General features: G+C 41.8%; 1 protein-coding gene across 6 annotated transcripts in view; it reads right to left on the bottom strand.

Annotated features, from left to right (window-relative positions):
• LOC137384427 (platelet endothelial cell adhesion molecule-like) overlaps nt 1-18,442 on the bottom strand; it is a 73,034-nt gene that overhangs the window by 22,393 nt on the left and 32,199 nt on the right. For 4 of the 6 annotated variants that reach the window (XM_068058454.1, XM_068058455.1, XM_068058458.1 and 1 more), the window contains 4 exons: nt 8,802-9,083; nt 2,169-2,282; nt 2,037-2,058; nt 1,494-1,540 (listed from right to left, as the gene is read on the bottom strand). In XM_068058454.1, the coding sequence (XP_067914555.1) occupies nt 1,494-1,540; nt 2,037-2,058; nt 2,169-2,282; nt 8,802-9,083 (465 nt within the window). The remainder of the gene's footprint in view (nt 1-1,493; nt 1,541-2,036; nt 2,059-2,168; nt 2,283-8,801; nt 9,084-18,442) is intronic. The other 2 variants (XM_068058457.1, XM_068058459.1) reach the window with 1 other exon arrangement.

The following is an 18,442-nucleotide window of genomic DNA, read 5'->3' as shown; positions in this document are numbered from 1 at the left end:
TAATAAACTGATAATTTTGTTGTTTATTAAAGAAACCTGGTTGGTGTATTTTATTCTGGGATAAAAATAGAGTCTATGATTGACTGCATCGGTAACTGGTTAAACATTTAATCATATGGGGCTGAATTTTACTAGCCCCTCAACGTCGGGGGTCGTGGCGGGGGGGCCTGCAAAATAATTGCCCACTCAGCGATGGGACACCCATTAATATATTTAAATTATATATAAAAATAATACATTCTCAGTGAGGGGAGGGGGGAGCAGGGTCAAAATAATTTCATTGGTGTAGGGGATGGTGGGAAGGGTTATAGTGTAAAGTTTATGCACTTAGTGGGGGGAAGGTCAGGTAGACAAGGTAAATGTTTTGGGGGGGTGGGGAGAGGGCAAGTAATTAATTCTATGGTTATTGGGGGTGGGAGAAAGGCAAGATAAATTTATTTAATTTTTTGAATCAATGTTTCTTTAAATATTTAAATCGAACGGCAGGGGTCAAAGCCCTTTAAAAATGGCGTCAGCGCCTGCGCACAGGCATCTGAGGCCATTGCCAGAGACGAACAGCCCACCCCCTCCACATCATTGGTGGGGGTGGTCTGCCTGGCTATTTAAATGAGCCACTGCACTTAATATTGCAGTGGCTCCACAAAGTGCAGCCCGCGCAGGCGGGCACCCATTGTTTTTCAGCCCAGTGTATGCCAGTTCACAGGGCCTAATGGACAGAAATATTGGTTGGAGAGCTATGATGCCATGTCTCATTTCATTTCAAATTGGCGTGTTTTGAGCTTGGGGGCATGAAATATTCAAAGGACTTGTGCATCTCTTTCTGGTCTTTACACTGTTGTGGAAGTAGTTCGTCACCATATTTATATGTAATGTGCTGGGGGTTCAGCTCCATGCAAAAGTTCAACCAAAGGGCATAGAAAGAATTTAAGTGAGCAGGCTTAAGGCCATTTTTGTTCGCCTTTTTAATTTTTTGCTTTTTCCCCTGCTATCACATGAGCTTTTGTGTAGGTTTGCTTGTTTTATTACCACCAATGTTTTCCCCAGTGAGAATGCTGATATAGATGAGCTTTTTGGAGGAGGAAATGGAAGGCTAGCAGATGTGAGACACATCAGGCTGTATCAGTGGCAGTCTGCACCCACTCACTGACAACCTTACACCTGCAACTACAGAAGGAGATGAAGATACTTCATTCCGGCAGCGAGTTAGCATATTTGGAAGCTCCAGCTCTCAAGGTAGATTGTGACAGCTTGAACCTCTTGAAATACACAGGGAGACTGACAGCTCTGTTTTTTGCAAGGCTAATGAATGTGTGACAAAAATCATCCAACAATTTGTGGTGATTCGTAAGTCACAGTGTAATTCTTTCTCGCTTGCAATTTTTTACAAACTAATGGCGGTGTGTGCATTAAACTCTAGCCACTATAACACAACTTGTCCCACAGCACTTCATTAATCTTATTACAGTGTTACATGAATACGTAAGTATGTTTACCTTGGTTAGGTTGCAAGGACTCTCTCTGATGGGTTTCATAACTGCAACTAAATTTTAAAAATGAAACATAGCTGATATTTGTCGAACTGTTTGTACATCCAATGCTATTCAAGAAAATCTTTATTTTTTATAAGTAACAGTGAAATACAATTTCTAGGTAACATGTGGACACCTAAAAATGTTAAAATGGAATCAATCTATTAAACTAATATTGATCAAAGAGGGATTAATGGCTCTATGCCTCCATTTTGTTCTATGTAAAGTATTTTGTTACTCCTGCTGTTAATGAACTTCTCTATTGATGGTTATGAGTTGGATATCTGCTATTCCGCTTTCATTGTTTGTTGCACTCATGGCACCATTCATTAGAACACATGACATGGAGTGAGGGAACCACACAACTTTTAGCAAGACTGCAATAGCACAGATTTACTTTACTTCTGTGAACAACATGTAGAATTGTGCTCATGTGTTACTCCTTTTACTTCGTTTGAGTAAGAAATTGGCCAATAAGGATCTGTATGACTGATTAAGAAATCCTACCTTTCATCCTCTTGGTTTGTACCTGTTGATAGAAATTTTTAAAATAATAAAAATAAATATTAAACAACCAAGTGAGAAAAATACTTCAAATAATGATGAGCAATGAAGGTAAGCTGACAAAGAGACACTCACCATTCTTATTCTGGCACTGCTGTTTAATACATCTGGCTGATAATATTATTACTACGGCTACTATTATTGCCACCAGTGAAACGATGGGTGCTACATAACTCCACCACTGAGTTCCTGGAGGGAAAGAAAGATGTTTTATTTCACAAGTTTTTAATTGCTTCTGTTTTGCTCCTTGTCACATTCATAAAACATGTGTTTGCAGGAGGGTATAGAAATATATGAAGAAAATATTGTATGGTGGTTCTTCTTTCTGTGTTACGACCCCTAACAGTTCCAGACATAATTATTTTATACAATTTCATATTACCTATTCTATTCATTACTAAATTAAGATAACACTGATGACTTTTTCAAAAAAGCTGTATATTAGGTGGCAGCTGTAATGAGGACAGATGCCTCTCTAAGTTAGCCCTGGAGATTGTTCAGAAAGCTAAAAGATTTGGAACAATTGTGTTGGTGTGTGAGCAAGAAAGGCATAATTTTCCTACGGCTAAACAAATGGTCCAATCCCTGTTCTTCTGTGAGGACTGGCACAACCACTGTTCAAAACAGTTGGAAAAGTCTCAACTAACATTCATTTTTACATCGACAGCCCACTCCCCATTGATGTGTAAAGCCCAGCTGGGATTAAGTCCCTCTCCCTAGCTCTGATTATGTCCTTGGCTCTGGTTTAAATTCTAACCTTCAGCTCTGATTAGGCTCCCACTTTCTGTTAAAGCCTGCATCCTGACTCTAATTAAATTTCTCCTTCTCCAAATCCCCTTTCCTGGCTTTGATTACATTCCACTTCCAGCTCTGCTAATGCCTCCCTCCTCAGTTCTGATTGAAGTCCTGCTCCCTTCTCCTCCATTCTATCCAAAAACCCCACACGCAGCTGCAATTCTGTATAAAGTAGAGGGAAAAATAAAACTTTTGAGAGGTAAAAAGGAGGTGTGAACAAGGAGGAAAGACAAAGTGCAAAGAGACAACGGTACAAATAGGAAAAAGATGAAAGTGAGGGGAGAGAAAAGTGAGCAGTGGGAGAGAGATGATATTAAGGGAGGGAAGGGATAAACAAAACTATATGAAATGCTTTGAGGTGTTTCCAAGAGACATTGTAAAGTGTTTTTTATAAATGCAATCTTTTTAAAACATCGGCATGTCTCATTTTAGGAGAGAAGGGGAGAAAATTGAGAGGAAAATACTGAAAGTGGGGCATGCAGTATCTACTCAACCATGAAACCTGTATTTCTGCTCGAGACTTGATTGTTATTTGTATTCCTATTTGCATGTGAGATTGGGTTCAGACGGCAGAAGGCCATTTTCAAAATGGAGTTAAAAACTAGCAAGAGGCAGAATATTTCTCTTGCTGCACAAATGCCTCTTGTGTTAAGGTTAATCAAAGAGTGGCATTGATGGTGCCTAAGGAGATCGAACTATGAATGGAGTCATTCAGTATTCCTTACCCGGGAGGGTGGCATTGAAAAGGGTGAGGGCAATAATTTGGGGGAATGAAGAAAAGAGGGAAGTTCCGATTTCCCCCAAATCTAATATGTGTATATTGTAAAACATAAAACCTCATGGGTGGAGGGGCTGCAGTATCGACTTTACTTGGCCAATTTACCAAAATGTTCACAATGCCACTTGGATATCCTTTGGCTGGGGTTTTCCACTTTTGTTCCATCTCAGTGGAACTTCCTGAATCCATGGGGTGGTCTTAAAATGGCCGCTGAAGGATCTATAGGCCTGACACAGGATAGAATGACCGGTGGACTCTCTGTTGCTAGAAAGACTTTTCAAATTACATTTATTTTTGAAAAAAAAAACCTTCCAATGCAATCAATCACCCTGGGATTAATTGCAGAGGCTGAGACAGCTACTTTAACCTTGAATTCCTTCGGCCACTATCGTCGTGCTGTATGCCAGCAGTATACAGGTGTTCCTAATGCTCAATACTGCTAGGGTGTAAATGATAGGAAACATGTCAGATGATACATTTCTGTCATTTGCATAGCATTGCAATATGCTTGTGCATATATTTGGCAAATGTATTGTCTGTCCCCCATCACGTCTCGTGGAAAATAGTAGTAGAGTGGCATTTTTTGCACCAATTCACTCTAGTTATTAAGCGGAAAATCTAGGTCCATGTTGTATCTATTTATCCATTAATTTAGTCTAAAACTAACATTTCTATGTTTTAATTTTCATCCATTTTTATCACTTTCTCTCCTGAAGGCAGTGACTGAGATTAGGCTTTGTTTTTCGGGTACTGATAGCTCTCTGGTACCTTGCTCAACTGGCCCTTCTTTATGCCTGATTCTGGACAGCAAGGGAGTATCAACAGGTTATTTAGAGGTAAAATGGATTACATCTGAGCCTGACAGTATCCTCACCTGAGGTCCAGCCACACATGGAATTTCCCATATGGGTCACTGAATAGACATCAGGCACTTGAACTCTAGTTGATTCCTGTCCTCACTAGGGCACCTGATTCAATACTTAATAGAAACTGAACCTGGGACTTTCCTGGTCTGTAGGCTCAGTACTACACACTGTGGTATATTTACCTATTAGACCAAGGGGATTCTCACAGTTCTATTTCTAAACATCCTGTTTAGTTCTTCAAGTTTAAGTGTATGCATTGTGAGAATGAAGTTGCAGTTCACCGGCTTATGAATTAATTGTGTAACTTTTTAAGTTGGTAGAATCTAAATCTAGATTGAACCACAGCTGAAACCAATGAGTAACACTCTCGCCTCTGAGTCAAAGGGTTGTGGGTTTGAGTCACACACCAGAGACTTGATCACAAAATCTTAGCTGACACTCTAGTGCTGTAGTGAGGGAGTGCTGCACTGCCAGAGGCACCATCTTTTGGATGGTATGTTAAACCGAGGTCCTGCCTGCTTTCTCGGGCACTATTTCTAGGAAGAGATGGGCTGTTCTCTCTGGTGTTCTGTCCAATATTTATCCCTGAACCAAAATCACTAAAACAGATTATCTGGTCATTATCACATTGCTGTTAATGGGACCTTTAGTGTAATTTTGGTTATTTTGCTATGGCCTCACTTTGCAATGCAAGTACAATAAATTGTCAAATTGCAGCAATATCTGTTTCTAGTCACTGCACACAGCTCCCTGATGTACTTTTTTTTGTTTTCAAGGGTACTGATAAAAATATAATATATAATATAATACTGATACACTGGTATTTGGTCTCCAATTGTCTCTCCAAAATCTCCTGCTGCCTTTTCACCCAGTGATCTCTCCTAACAATTGCTTTTCACCCAGTTATCACTCTTAACTGATGCCAGTGCATTTTATTCCTATGTTATGCAAGATGTTCCTTACAGACAATCTCCTTTGAAATATTTTGTCAGCTGAATAGAAACGATAAACCTATGAAACATGGTAGAATTTGAGAGAACAATGGTATATAAGACTTTGTGGTTCCCTTAGCTTAGAGGTCATATATGCAATAATCTGACAGTTCAGCAGCACAGAATACAAGGAAAATATTGAAATCATGGACAGTTCTAAATGTGCAAAGATACTCTTGAGATTTTTCTAAAATGATCTGTTTCTAGAATATTCTTCCTTTTCCATCTCAACAATTCCAAATAAGGCTAGTACACACCAAATAAAACAAAATGCTGCAACAAATCAAATTAGGACACCTGATCAGTAATACTTTGACTAGAATAATAGTTACAGTTTCAATACAAATGATTCGTATTGTACCCATTTCTCAATTACAACCATAACATTGTGATGTAGAATTATTTTACCTTTTTAAAAAAATTAGTTCATGGGATGTGAGCATTGCTGGAAAGGCCAGCATTTGTTGCCCATCCCTAATTGCCCTGTTATCTAGATTTTATCTTTTTAAAAGTTGTAAGATTATAATAGACAACTGCCATTGAATGGCCAGATCTGAGAGAATCCATGCACAGAGAATTGCAAGTTTATGCATGTGCAAGGCCCAGTATGAGACAGGAGAGAAGTGAGATTACTGAAAGGCAGTTGTGCTGTGAATGGAGCACGATACAAATCAGAGTTGCCTAACAAAAGGAAAATTTGGCTGGAGTGGGCTAGAAGGGCTGAAAATCTGGCTGAGACCCGTTTCCGTTAGGTCATGGCTTAATGTGGGAGCTATGTAACTGAGGTAGGGAATCCATAAACTGAGAATTTCTGCACCTCAGCCCTCAAAGGAACCCGGCATAGTGTTAGTGGAGGAACAAGCTATGATCAGGCATGCAATGCTATAACAACACCACACAAGAAATAGGAGCAGGAGTAGACCATTCGGCCCCTCGAGCCTGCTCTGCCATTCAATATGATCATGGCTCGTCTTTGGCTTTAACTCCACTTTCCAGCCTGCTCCCCATATCCCTTGATTCCCTGAGAGACCAAAACTCTGTCTCAGCCTTAAATATATCCAACGATGGAACATCCACAACCCTCTGGTGTAGAGAATTTCAAAGATTCACAACCCTTTGAGTGAAGAAATTTCCCCACATCTCAGTCCTAAATGATCTCCATATCCTGAGACTGTACCCCTGTGTTCTAGATTCCCCAACCTCTCAGCGTCTACCCTGTATAAATTGATGGAACTGGGGGCCACATGGGAGATTTGGCTGGGATAAAAGGGGCTGGGCCCCTGACGAACTGCCTTCCCATCCATCTCACTTAACATAACTTCTTGGGCTGCCTCGGGGAAGTTGGTGGTAGACCCTGGGGAGCAGCAAGAAAGAGCTTGACAGTGCCACTGCAGCACAGCTGTGAATTTCCAGTCAGGCAATGGTGGGCTTCCTCTTGGTGGTGGAAATACTGCCAGGGGATCACTGTGTATGGATATGACAATGTTGGGAAGCAGGTGGATGTCTTACTGGCTGGATCACCACTGGGAAGACTGTCTTGGCCCAAATCTCATTTTGACTGATAAATGCACAAGTCCTTATCATGAAAAAGATAATACCACACAAGGAATTAAATATAGTAGTAATGTGCTTCAGCTTTGCCTTTCAGGTGAGATAATTTGGTGCATTCAGATTATATGTGAGTACTTTATGTTGCCCTCCAGAATCTTTGTTCGCCCATATTCAGTAAACAGTAAGATTACAATCCCTGAGAGAATTGACTTTAATTTTTATTGGAGCTTTGTTATTTTGAATTAATGAGCATAATTGTATATGTTGTTTGCAGCTGTGAATCTCAAACTTGCACTGTTTCTTTTGTGAGACTTGCCTGATGTTTCAGTGGTATTGTCTGGCCTTTGCTCCTCTACTATATTCTGCTTGGTGTCCACATGTAGAATGGTTTGGGCAAGAAGAAGGTGAAATTTAAAATGTGACACTTTTTAGTTTCCTTATGAAATGATACAAATCATTGGTTAGGCCACAGAATACTGTATCCAGTTTTGGTCAGCTTATATTAGAAAGCATGTCAAGAGGGGGTACAGGAAATATTCACTAAGATGAGACCAGGGATGAAAGTCTTTAATTACAGAATCACAGAATCGTTGCAGCGCAGAAGGAGGCCATTCAGCCCATCGTGCCTGCACCGGCTCTCTGAAAGAGCAATTCCCTCAGTTCCATTCCCCTGCCTTCTCCCCATAACCCTGCACATTCTTCCTTTTCATATAACTGTCTAATTCCTAGGCGTGACTAGCAAAAGGGGGCTCTTTTCATTGAAAAAATAGAAGGAGGAGATCTGCTAGAGGTGTTGAACATTATGTTGGGTTTTTATATGTTAAATAGGGAAAAAAACATTTCTGCTGGTGAGTCATAACAAAAGGGCATAAATTTAATATCACAAATGAATGATGGGAGCAATTATGAGAAGTTAATTTTACATGATTTTTAGGACATGGGATACCTTACCAGACACAGTGATGGACAGTTTTCAACAAAGAAGTGGATAAATGTGTGAAGGAGAAAAATTAAAAGAATATGGGGAAAAAGATCAATGAATGGTAATAAATGGGTAATTTTTTAACATTCCTTCTTCTATGATTCTATAAATCATGTCAAAATCTTAAACATCTGAAAATGAAGTCAAGGTTTGTGCAACAAACTTGCACAAAGAACTCTTCTGATACCTGAATAGTAAATGCACTGTTCGGCATATTACTCAGCTACATGTGCCAGGAACATCTTGGTTTTCTTATCCCTGGTCTGCATTGTTTTAGCTAATAATGTTATATTAGCCTTAACACCATGGACTGAGGAGGAGAAATATCAAACAGGATTCCTCATTCCAGTGACCCTTGCTTGAATTTGTATGTGTGTGGATGTTGGAATCAGGCTTGGTTGAGTCTCCCCCATATTAAAATAGTCTGCCAGCACTGATAATCTAGAGTCGCACATGAAGAATGGCCACTTGGGTGAGGTGGTAGTGGACCACCAGCACCCATAGGACCAGAGCCTTAAATGTGTCAGTACATTTAGCAGAAAAGAGAAACCTGGAGGAGGAAAACATTACTTCTTAATGTTGACACTGAAATCCAAGTATTATTACTCCTCTTATGAAAACCAAAATTAGAATGTCAATAAATATTGTATAACGAACAAAGTTACCTGATAAAACCCCATTGACATTTCTAACTAAGAATGCACAGTACAATGAAGGGACAGATTGCATTTAGCATATACATACTTAAAACATGAAATGATATTCCGTTACTGCGTTGTGAAGAAATTTGATTTTCAGCTTTACATCTGTACTCTCCGGAATGTGCCATAGTCTCTACTGTTATGTTAAAAACTGCTGGTGCTGCCTGCGTTGTAAAGGCTGATTGCAGACTTGATTGATTCCAATACAGTGTGTAAGTGATTGGCAGAGTTCCTGTGCTTGTTATGCAGTGCAGTGTCACAGTTTCTCCTAACTTCACCTCTGTAGAGTTCACCAGAGGATACAACAGTGGCATGGATACAGGAACTGAAATGAAAAGAAGTACTGATATGATATATGGTTCTGGTAACCATCAAAATAAATCCAAACATGAGTTGTAGCTTAATCACCTGGTAACCCAACAGGGGCCAGTTGTGCAATATTGTTTGCCAACAGTAAAAAAGAGACCGTTAAAATAAATGTGGTAAAACTGTAAGAAATCACAACATTTTGCAATACTAGTTGATTGTCTAAGGTTGCTGAAGGAAAAAAGTTTTTAAAACTTGGATCTCTCTCATAGCATTGCTCATAGTAAGTCACTGGATGCATTGTTTTATAAGGACAGGAAAATTATACCATTTATTTATTATATATATAAAAAATATACATACTTCATCTGCTAAAATGTAGGTGTATGTCCCTTTAAGACTACAAGGATTCTGGTATTGTTGGCATCCTTCCATCTACAAGAGATGATGGACACGCAGCAAACAATACATTTAGGTGGGGGGTCTTCATATGGTGCATCTTTGCTGATGGCTGTGAAGGCCAACCCTTGAGAGGCAGTTTCTGCCATAAGTGCCACACATGAAGCTGCCAGGTGACGTTTTGGGTTGTTGCTTTCGGCATTGGTGCCCGTTGCCAAGCTGTTGTAGTCACTGGTCGTTGTGGTGGTGTACGCCAGCCCACAAGAGGTGTTGCCATTTCCCTCGTTCATCGGCTAGTGACTCCCAGGGTGCGATTGTCGATGTTTAGCGCTTTCATTTCATGCTTGCAGGCATCCTTGAAGCAGAGCTTTGGGCGCCCCACTGGTTGTCTGGCTCCAGCTACCTCACCATACAGAAGGTCCTTGGGTAGATGACCGTCGTCCATCCTGTGGACGTGTCCGATCCACCAAAGGCTCCTCTGTTTGATTAATGCTAACACATTTGGGAGCCCTGCCTTTGCAAGGACTGCCACATTCGTGACTTTGTCCTACCAGGATATACCCATAATGCACCACAGACAGCAAAGATGGAAATTGCTCAGCTTCTTTTCCTGGTAGCTGTAAATCTCTCATGTTTCATAGCCATACACCAAGGTGCTGAGAATACAGGCATTATAAACCGTCAGCTTGGTGTTATTCCGTGCGCGTTTTGTGAGTCGGCCAAAGGTGGTGGCTGCTTTCCCTATGCGTGTATCGAGCTCTGCATCAAGGGACAGATTGTCTGTCACCGTGGACCCAAGGTAGAAGAATTTGCTAACCACTTCCAGTGAGGTGTTATTTAGTGTGATCAGGGGTGCAGATGCAACACCTTGTCCCATGACCACTGTTTTCTTGACACTTATAGTCAGGCAGAAAAATTTACAGGCATGGGAGAGAGAATCCATGAATCTTCGGAGCTGAGATTCCGTGTGGGCGACAAGTGTAGCACCATCAGCGTAGAGGAGTTCCCTGATCAGGATGCGATGTGTTTTTGTCTTTGCTTTCAGTCTTGATAGATGGTACAGCTTGTTGTCTGACCTAATGTGCAAATAGATTCCTTCCATATCTGCAGGGAAAGCAAAGGTCAGGAGCATGGAGAAGAAAATACCAAATGGAATGGGGGCTGGGACACAGCCCTGTTTCACTCCATTTTTCACTCCAAAACTGTCAGAAATGGAGCCATCAAACTATACATTGCAGTGCATGTTGTCATGGAAGGAGCAGATGAGACTGAGGAGCTTTGGTGGACGGCTAGTTTTCCCAAAATCTTGTAGCGCCCTTCTCTGCTGACAGTGTGGAATGTGAGATCTACGAAAGTAAGGTCAAGGGGTATACTCTGTTCCCTACACTTATCTTGTAGCTGGCGTATAGAGAAGATCATGGTGTTGTGCTGCATACTACACAACTTCACCCTGCAAAGCACCATCATTGTGGAGGTCCTGGGGAAGGAAGTGTGAGGACAACTGAAAGGAGTATGAAGAACTTGAAGATAATGTGGATCAGAACTAATGCTGGCTGCAGAAGCCATTCAGGAAGCTATCATACTGCAGAGTTTCCCTTAGCTTTGCAGTGTGTACACTACATTAAAAATCCTGTCTACCTCTTCCCATTGCTGTCACAAATACAGTTGTCAAATCTGAAATCTCATATTTCTTGCATTTTTAAAAATAGTCTCATAAACCTTTGGAAGAATAGTTTCTGTACAGATGACATGAGCAAAATCAGATCTTCCATGTATTGTGGCTCAGTGGCACAGGGTCATGTATTGGTTTTTGTGATGCGTTTTGGTGAGTGTGAGGTGTATGTCCTCTTAAACCTAACCTGGTGTTTCCACTAGGTGCTGTCTGAGAGGCAGAGGTTCTTGAAGTAGCTGGCTGATGTGTATCTGTAACCTGGGATTTGTTGCCTCCTGGGAGCCAAGTCCTGAGATGGACCAGTTGTTGCCATTGTGTAGGCGGCTGGCATCTTGTGTTTTATTAAACTTATGCAGCCATTGAAGGTATCCAGTGAGGGGAAGTGGTAGTGTTGCCATTGTGAGAGATAGTGCCAACACCTACTCCCAATCAAACCATGTCTCTACTACAATAATAAAAGCAAAATACTGCGGATGCTGGAAATCTGAAACAAAAACAAGAAATGCTGGAATCACTCAGCAGGTCTGGCAGCATCTGTGGAAAGAGAAGCAGAGTTAACGTTTCGGTTCTGAAGAAGGGTCACTGACCCGAAACGTTAACTCAGCTTCTCTTTCCACAGATGCTGCCAGACCTGCTGAGTGATTCCAGCATTTCTTGTTTTTGTTTCATGTCTCTACTACGCAGCTCTGACTCACCATGGTCATTGATCACTGAGAGCAGAACTAGTGACATGAGCAAAATGGGTGAATCGGTGTCTCATGGCCCTATCTAGATTCAGAAGCCTGTCATAGCTGGATGAGATAGCCTGCTTGACAAGAATCCTCATGGGTCATTGACAGTAATCTGTGCACTTAAAGAATCTCCAACTGGGGATATGGGTCAAACTTGGGGAGCTATGCTGCAGATCTCCCTGAAGTTGTTACATGCTCCCGAATGGAGTATTGCAAAATGAGCAGGTAAGGTTGCACACTGCAGACTAATGCATCTCTTCATGCAAGCTACCTTCTGCCACATACTGCCTGGCAGATACTCAGTGTCTGCACCAACATACTATGCTCAGAATACATTTTTCATTTTGAAAGCGGGGCCTTTGAAGCCTGATCTCCGAGTTCATCAATGGAGTTGCACCATGAATTGGTCCCCCGGGGCAACACATTTCTGCTCCTCTGCTACTGTCAGCTGCTTTTTCTCATTTATGCTCTGTGTCTTACTCATTGCACACCCCTGTAAATTACTATCTAAATTTCCCCAGGTAGGTGTACCTGAGCTGGTGATTTAGGGGGTTAGAGTGAGTAATGGTGTATGATGTGAAGTGCTGGCAGACACAAGGGGCTGCAGTTTTGTTATCGCGTCCTGATTATGCCATCGGGATGAAATGCCATTGGGAACCAGGAAATGGCGGTAGTGGGACCCCGGGAGATTTTGGAGGCAGCCACTTAAGCCCCATCCAATTAAGAACAGCAAGTGGGCTCCCGAGTCTGACAGGCCAATAGGAAGCTATCCATCACTGAAAGATGAGCAGCCCCACCGTTGGAGGTGGGAGCTGCTGAAGTATGTAGAGAGGCACAAGGGCAACTCCATTCCTGGTCGTCGGCCACAAATGGGGAATGTAAGAATGGCCAGAAGTGTTAGATCCGTTAGACATGAGGGGGAAAGCCTCCCCACCGTAACGGGCTCTGCCGCGGTTACAGCCGTTCATTAGCATGGAGCCTTCCCCATCGAATGGAGCTTTCTGCTCCACCACTGGAGTCTGCCACCATTCCACGGCCGGCCTACTGGCTTGATGGGCACCCTGTGTGCCAGCTGGAAAAATACAGCCGGCGTTGGGGAGACTGCCCTTAATTAAGGCCTCAAGTGGCATAACTGGCTTCCTGCCGCGGCCAGCTGGGTAACCAGTCCTGCCATCACCCCAACTCCTGCAGATTCCGTGAAGGTGGAAATGTGATGTGTAGTTGGTCTGAGCAGCATTCCCTCCTGTTTCTGGACGCCTTTCCTCCAGACTCCAGATCCACCTGCACGATTCCTGAAAATTCTTCCCAAGGTCCCAGTATAGTTTCCTCTGGCACACCTGGAGAAGAAGAGAGGGAGAATAGTTACAATAGTGTTGTTGTGAGAAAACTTCACATTGCTTTCAGGAAAAGGAGTGGCATGGTAAAGTTTGTTAGTGTATGATTTATTGGAAGCAAAGGAATGAAAGCATAGGACAAAAAGCAAGTGCAGATGAAGACGATTAGCACAGAACCGAAGCTGGTGCAACATTTCCTTCTTCCTTACCTCCAGCTCCCTCTGTGGTCTCATACGAACATACGAACTAGGAGCAGGAGTAGGCTATTCGGCCCCTCGAGTCCTGGTCTGCCATTCTATAAAATCATGGCTCATCTGTTTGTGGACACAGCTCCACTTTCCTGCCTACTCCCGGTACCCTTTGACTCCCTTGTTTGTCAAGAGTCTGTCTACCTCTGCCTTAAAAACATTCAATAATCCTGCCTCCACTGCTCTCCGGGGAAGAGAGTTCCACAGGCTCACAACCCTCTGAGAGAAAAAAATTTCTCCTCATCTCTGTCTTAAATGGGAGACCTCTCATTTTTAAACTGTGCCCCCTAGTTTTAATCTCTCCCACAAGGGGAAACATTCTTTCAACATTCACCCTTTCAAGTCCCTTCAGGATCTTATCTGTTTCAATAAGATCATCTCTCACCCTTCTAAACTCCAATAAATACAAACCCAACCTGTCCAACCTTTCCTCATAAGATAACCCTCTCATCCCAGGAATCAGTCGAGTGAACCTTCTCTGAACTGCTTCCAATGCAATTATATCCTTTCTTAAATAAGGAGACCAAAACTGTACACAGTACTCTAGATGTGGTCTCACCAATGCCCTCTATGTCTCATTCCCTGGATTTGCAGGGCTTCTTCCTGATACAAGGTTGTTGAATGTTGCTTAGAGGCTCCCTACCCTGTATATTTTTTCTCTTTTGTTCTGCAATGTCTTCTCCTACAAGCAGAGTAGAATTGAGAGGATGCAATTGTCCTGATGATATACATGGATATCTAAATGACTGCATGTGGCTACCAGCAGGTATGATGACATGTACATGCATTAGGCAGCTTCATCAGATGGGATGATTGCTTTGAGCTGATTATGTGCAAGGGTGAAAGTGAACGAACACGACCAGGAAAGGCCAAGTTATTAATGCAGTCAAGGCAAGTACTGAAAGTAATTTATAACAGCAAATGGGAGAGGTAATCAGAGGTGTTTACTGCATCACATTAATGAAATGATTTTGTGTTCTCTTACCTTAGCTGACATTTTTCCCAATTGGTTCCAGGACTGTTGTATGTTGCTTGTAGCATTCATGCTGGTAATCCTCTTCAGCCATTCTTATTGGCCATCTTGCCTGAAGGTCCTGTAATGTCCTAAAAATGCAATCACCCTCCCCCATCCTCCACCTGTACATCAGTCGTTCCATCATGAGATTGATGGTTCCAACAGAGAAATGGAGAATTCTGTGCCTACCCAAAGTGTTTGCAGACATGCTTCAAAACACAAGGGTCCTGACTTAAAGAACCACAGTTCCTGACCCTTTGAACTGCTGCAGGCCATCAAATCTTAAAGGAGAACCTCACTTCCCATCTTCCAATGGGAAAGCTGCCGAGACTTATTTTCTAGGAGCCTCGTCTCAATTATGCAAGTTGTGCTGATCCCAGATGTACACATGGGGTCTGCGCACTGTGCGTTTGTTGGGTGCTCTCCTTGCATTGCCCCTCTTGGTCAGGCTCAGGGCGTAGTGCTATTGTTACTGAGCTAGTAATCCAGAGGCCCATGCTAATGTCCACGGTACATTGAAATCCCAGCCATGGCAGGTGGTGGAATTTACATTTCAATTAATTAGTAAAAAGAAAATCTGAAATTGAATGGTGCCATGAAATTATCTTCAATTGTTGTAAAAACCCATCTGGTTCACTACTGTCCTTTAGGGAAGGAAATCTGCTGTCCTTAACTGGTCTGGCCTACATGTGACTCCAGACCCACAGCAATATGGTTGACTCTTAACTGCCTTCTGAAATTGCCTAGCAAGCCATTCAGTTGTCAAAGACAATTAGGGATGGGCAACAAATGCTGGTCTTGCCTACGATGCCCACATCCCATGAAAGAATAAAAAAAAGTTTCAGAATTTGAATTGTGAAGTGAGTTACCGTCACTGATTGCTGCCCTAATCTCTATTACATACAGGTTATTGTGGTTATTGTAGCATGTGTTCCAAGGCATTAACACAAGAGGCTGAGTTGATAACAGTAAAATTCTTGAACTTTGTCTGTTTTGGTTTCATGTGATCATCACTCTTGTGTGAATGTCTTAAGAGTTTGCTTTATTCCCATTTAACAAATACTAACAGTGCTCAGCATGCAATGCTATTAAAATCTCATTACAACTGGAGATTTGAATTCACCAATCATTTGTTTTGCTGGTTATCAGTATTAGATTAACAGTTGTACCATTAATATTTGAGGAAATGTTCAAGTGGATAATATCCAACCAATTATTCAGTAGCATTACTTGACTTTTGTCTGGTTAGCTACTTTCTTCTGGGTGCCTATGTGAGTTGTAATGAATTATTGCTAATCCCGGTTGGCAGTGGCAGGTCCAGAGTAATCGCTTTCCAATCCTGAATTTCTGGCTCAAAAATTGTAATGGCGATCAGAACCCAAGAAGCATTTTAACGCTAGTACTGCTTGTGGTGTTTCATACAGCTAATTGATTAATTTTTTAAAAATGTAAAATGGTGATGGAGTTGGGACTCTTAAGAAACTCATTCCACAGAGCCATTTAGAGGCGAGATCCCCAGAACAATATTGTGACAGTTGACATAACAAAATTGAATGGGAAATATTAACATAGTCAGTTACAATGCTTAATGTTGATAGAAAAAGTGAGGTTGAAAATTGTGACAACAGGAAGTAGGATTTGTGAACATCACAATAAAAGCAAAATACTGTGTATGCTGGAACTCTGAAATGAGAACAGAAAGTGCCGGAAATACTCGTCGGGTCTGGCAGCATCTGTGGAGAGAGAAACTGAGTTAACGTTTCAGGTCTGTGACCTTTCATCAGAATTGGCAAAGGTTAGAAATGTAACATTTGTGAACATCATGTCTGTGCTACTCAAAATTTTTAATTGTAGAAGTCCATAGCGGATGGACTTGTATACTTCGAGAGTCAAAATCAAGTATAGTGTTCAGGTAAAGTGGTAAGTGAGAGTGGGGGATTATTGAACTAGGGTTTGCAGGCATTATTCAGACATTACTTTCAACTCATACATTAGGTCCTTAGATTTATATAATACTTCAGTTTTAAATTATTCACAGTTAAATAACACAGTTTGGGAAGCAGAGAAATAGAGTTGATTGGAGCTTAGGAGTTTATTTGCAATGTTGGTTGAAGACCTGGAAGATGCAAACTGAGGTGTCGCTGAGCTACTGCTGGTGGAAGATATATTTACAGTGTGACGAATTTTACACCAGCAGTTTCCATTACAAATGTGGACATAGCAATTTATCATGAAATGTTGACAGGGAGTGTGTGCAAATGTGGCATTTGTAATACATTACTGGTATAAACAAATTCTCCTCTGGAAATGACTGGAGTCATTAATTCAGGGAGGTGGAACTCAAGGCAATCAGGGAGCACTTTGAATATGTATCTTGCAAGAATTACTCCCAGTGCATATTTATCTACTAGGCTGGATGCCTTTTGTTGGTCTTCCAGCCAGTGATGAGCCTCCTTTCAGACATTAAAAATAGCTGAATTTTACTTAAAAAGAATTTAAGTATAAAATTTAGTTCTGCATTTTTACTAGAGGTTGACAAACATTTAATACCATTTACAAACTAATCTTGCTATGAGGACTCAGCATCACCCTAAGAAATAAATCTTCATATTTTGTGTGAATAACCTAACACCAGAATTGAGAATTCAAGTTTATAGCTGGCAGTTTTTTCTTCTACTCTTTAAAATCCAATGTAGTTTATGAGGTAGTACCTTGTATTCATTTTCATATTGGATGAAATAGAGTCATACAGTTATACAGCACAGAAACAGGCCCTTCGGCCCACTGTGTCTGTGCTGGCCAAAAAGCCTATCTCCTCTAATCCCATTTTCCAGCACTTGGCCTGTAGCCTTGTATGCGATGGCATTTCAAGCGCTCATCAAAATTCTTCTTAAATGTTGTGAGGGTTCCTGCCTCTACCACCCTTTCAGGTAGTGTGTTCCAGATTCCAAACACCCTCTGGGTCGAAAATTCTTTTCCTCAAATTCCCTCTAAACCTCTGCCCCTTACCTTACATCTATGCCCCCTGGTTATTGACACCTCCGCTAAGGGAAAAAGTTTCTTACTATCTAACCTATCAAAGCCCCTCATAATTTTGTATACCCCAATCAGGTTCCCCCCTCAGCCTTCTCTGCTCTAAGGAAATCAACCCGAGCCTATCCAGTCTCTCTTCATAGCTGAAATGCTCCAGCCCAGGCAGCATCCTAGTGAATCTCCTCTGCACCCTCTTCAGTGCAATCACATCTTTCCTATAATGTGGTGACCAGAACTGTACACAGTACTCCAGCTGTGGCCTAACTAGTGTTTTATACAGCTCCATCATAACCTCCCTGCTCTTATGTTCTATGCCTTGGCTAATAAAGGCAAGTATCCCATATGCCTTCCTAACCACCTGTGCTGCTGCCTTCAGTGATCTATGGACAAGTACACCAAGGTCCCTCTGACCCTCGGTACTTCCTAGGATCCTACTATTCATTGTATATTCCCTTGCCTTGTTAGTCCTCCCAAAATGCATCACCTCACACTTCTCAGAGTTAAATTCCATTTGCCACTGCTGCGCCCATCTTACCAGCCCATTTATATCGTCCTGTAATCTAAGGCTATCCTCACTATTTATGACACCACCAATTTTCATGTCATCTGCGAACTTACTGATCATACCTCCTATATTCACATCTAAATCATTAATGTACACTACAAACACCAAGGGACCCAGCACCGATCCCTGCGGTACACCACTGGTCACAGGCTTCCACTCGCAAAGACAACCCTCAACTATCACCCTCTGCCTCCTGCCACTAAGCCAATTTTGGATCCAATTTGCCAAATTGCCCTGGATTCCAAGGGCTCTTACCTACTTGACCAATCTCCCATGCAGGACCTTATCAAAAGCCTTACTGAATTCCATGTAGACTACATCAACTGCTTTACCCTCATCTACACATCTAGTCACCGCCTCGAAAAATTCAATCAAATTTTT

This window comes from Heterodontus francisci, chromosome 26 (genome assembly GCF_036365525.1).
Source record: "Heterodontus francisci isolate sHetFra1 chromosome 26, sHetFra1.hap1, whole genome shotgun sequence".
Classification (NCBI taxonomy): domain Eukaryota; kingdom Metazoa; phylum Chordata; class Chondrichthyes; order Heterodontiformes; family Heterodontidae; genus Heterodontus; species Heterodontus francisci.
The sequence above is the reverse complement of the archived record's forward strand: the minus strand, read 5'-3'. Positions and strand labels throughout refer to the sequence as shown.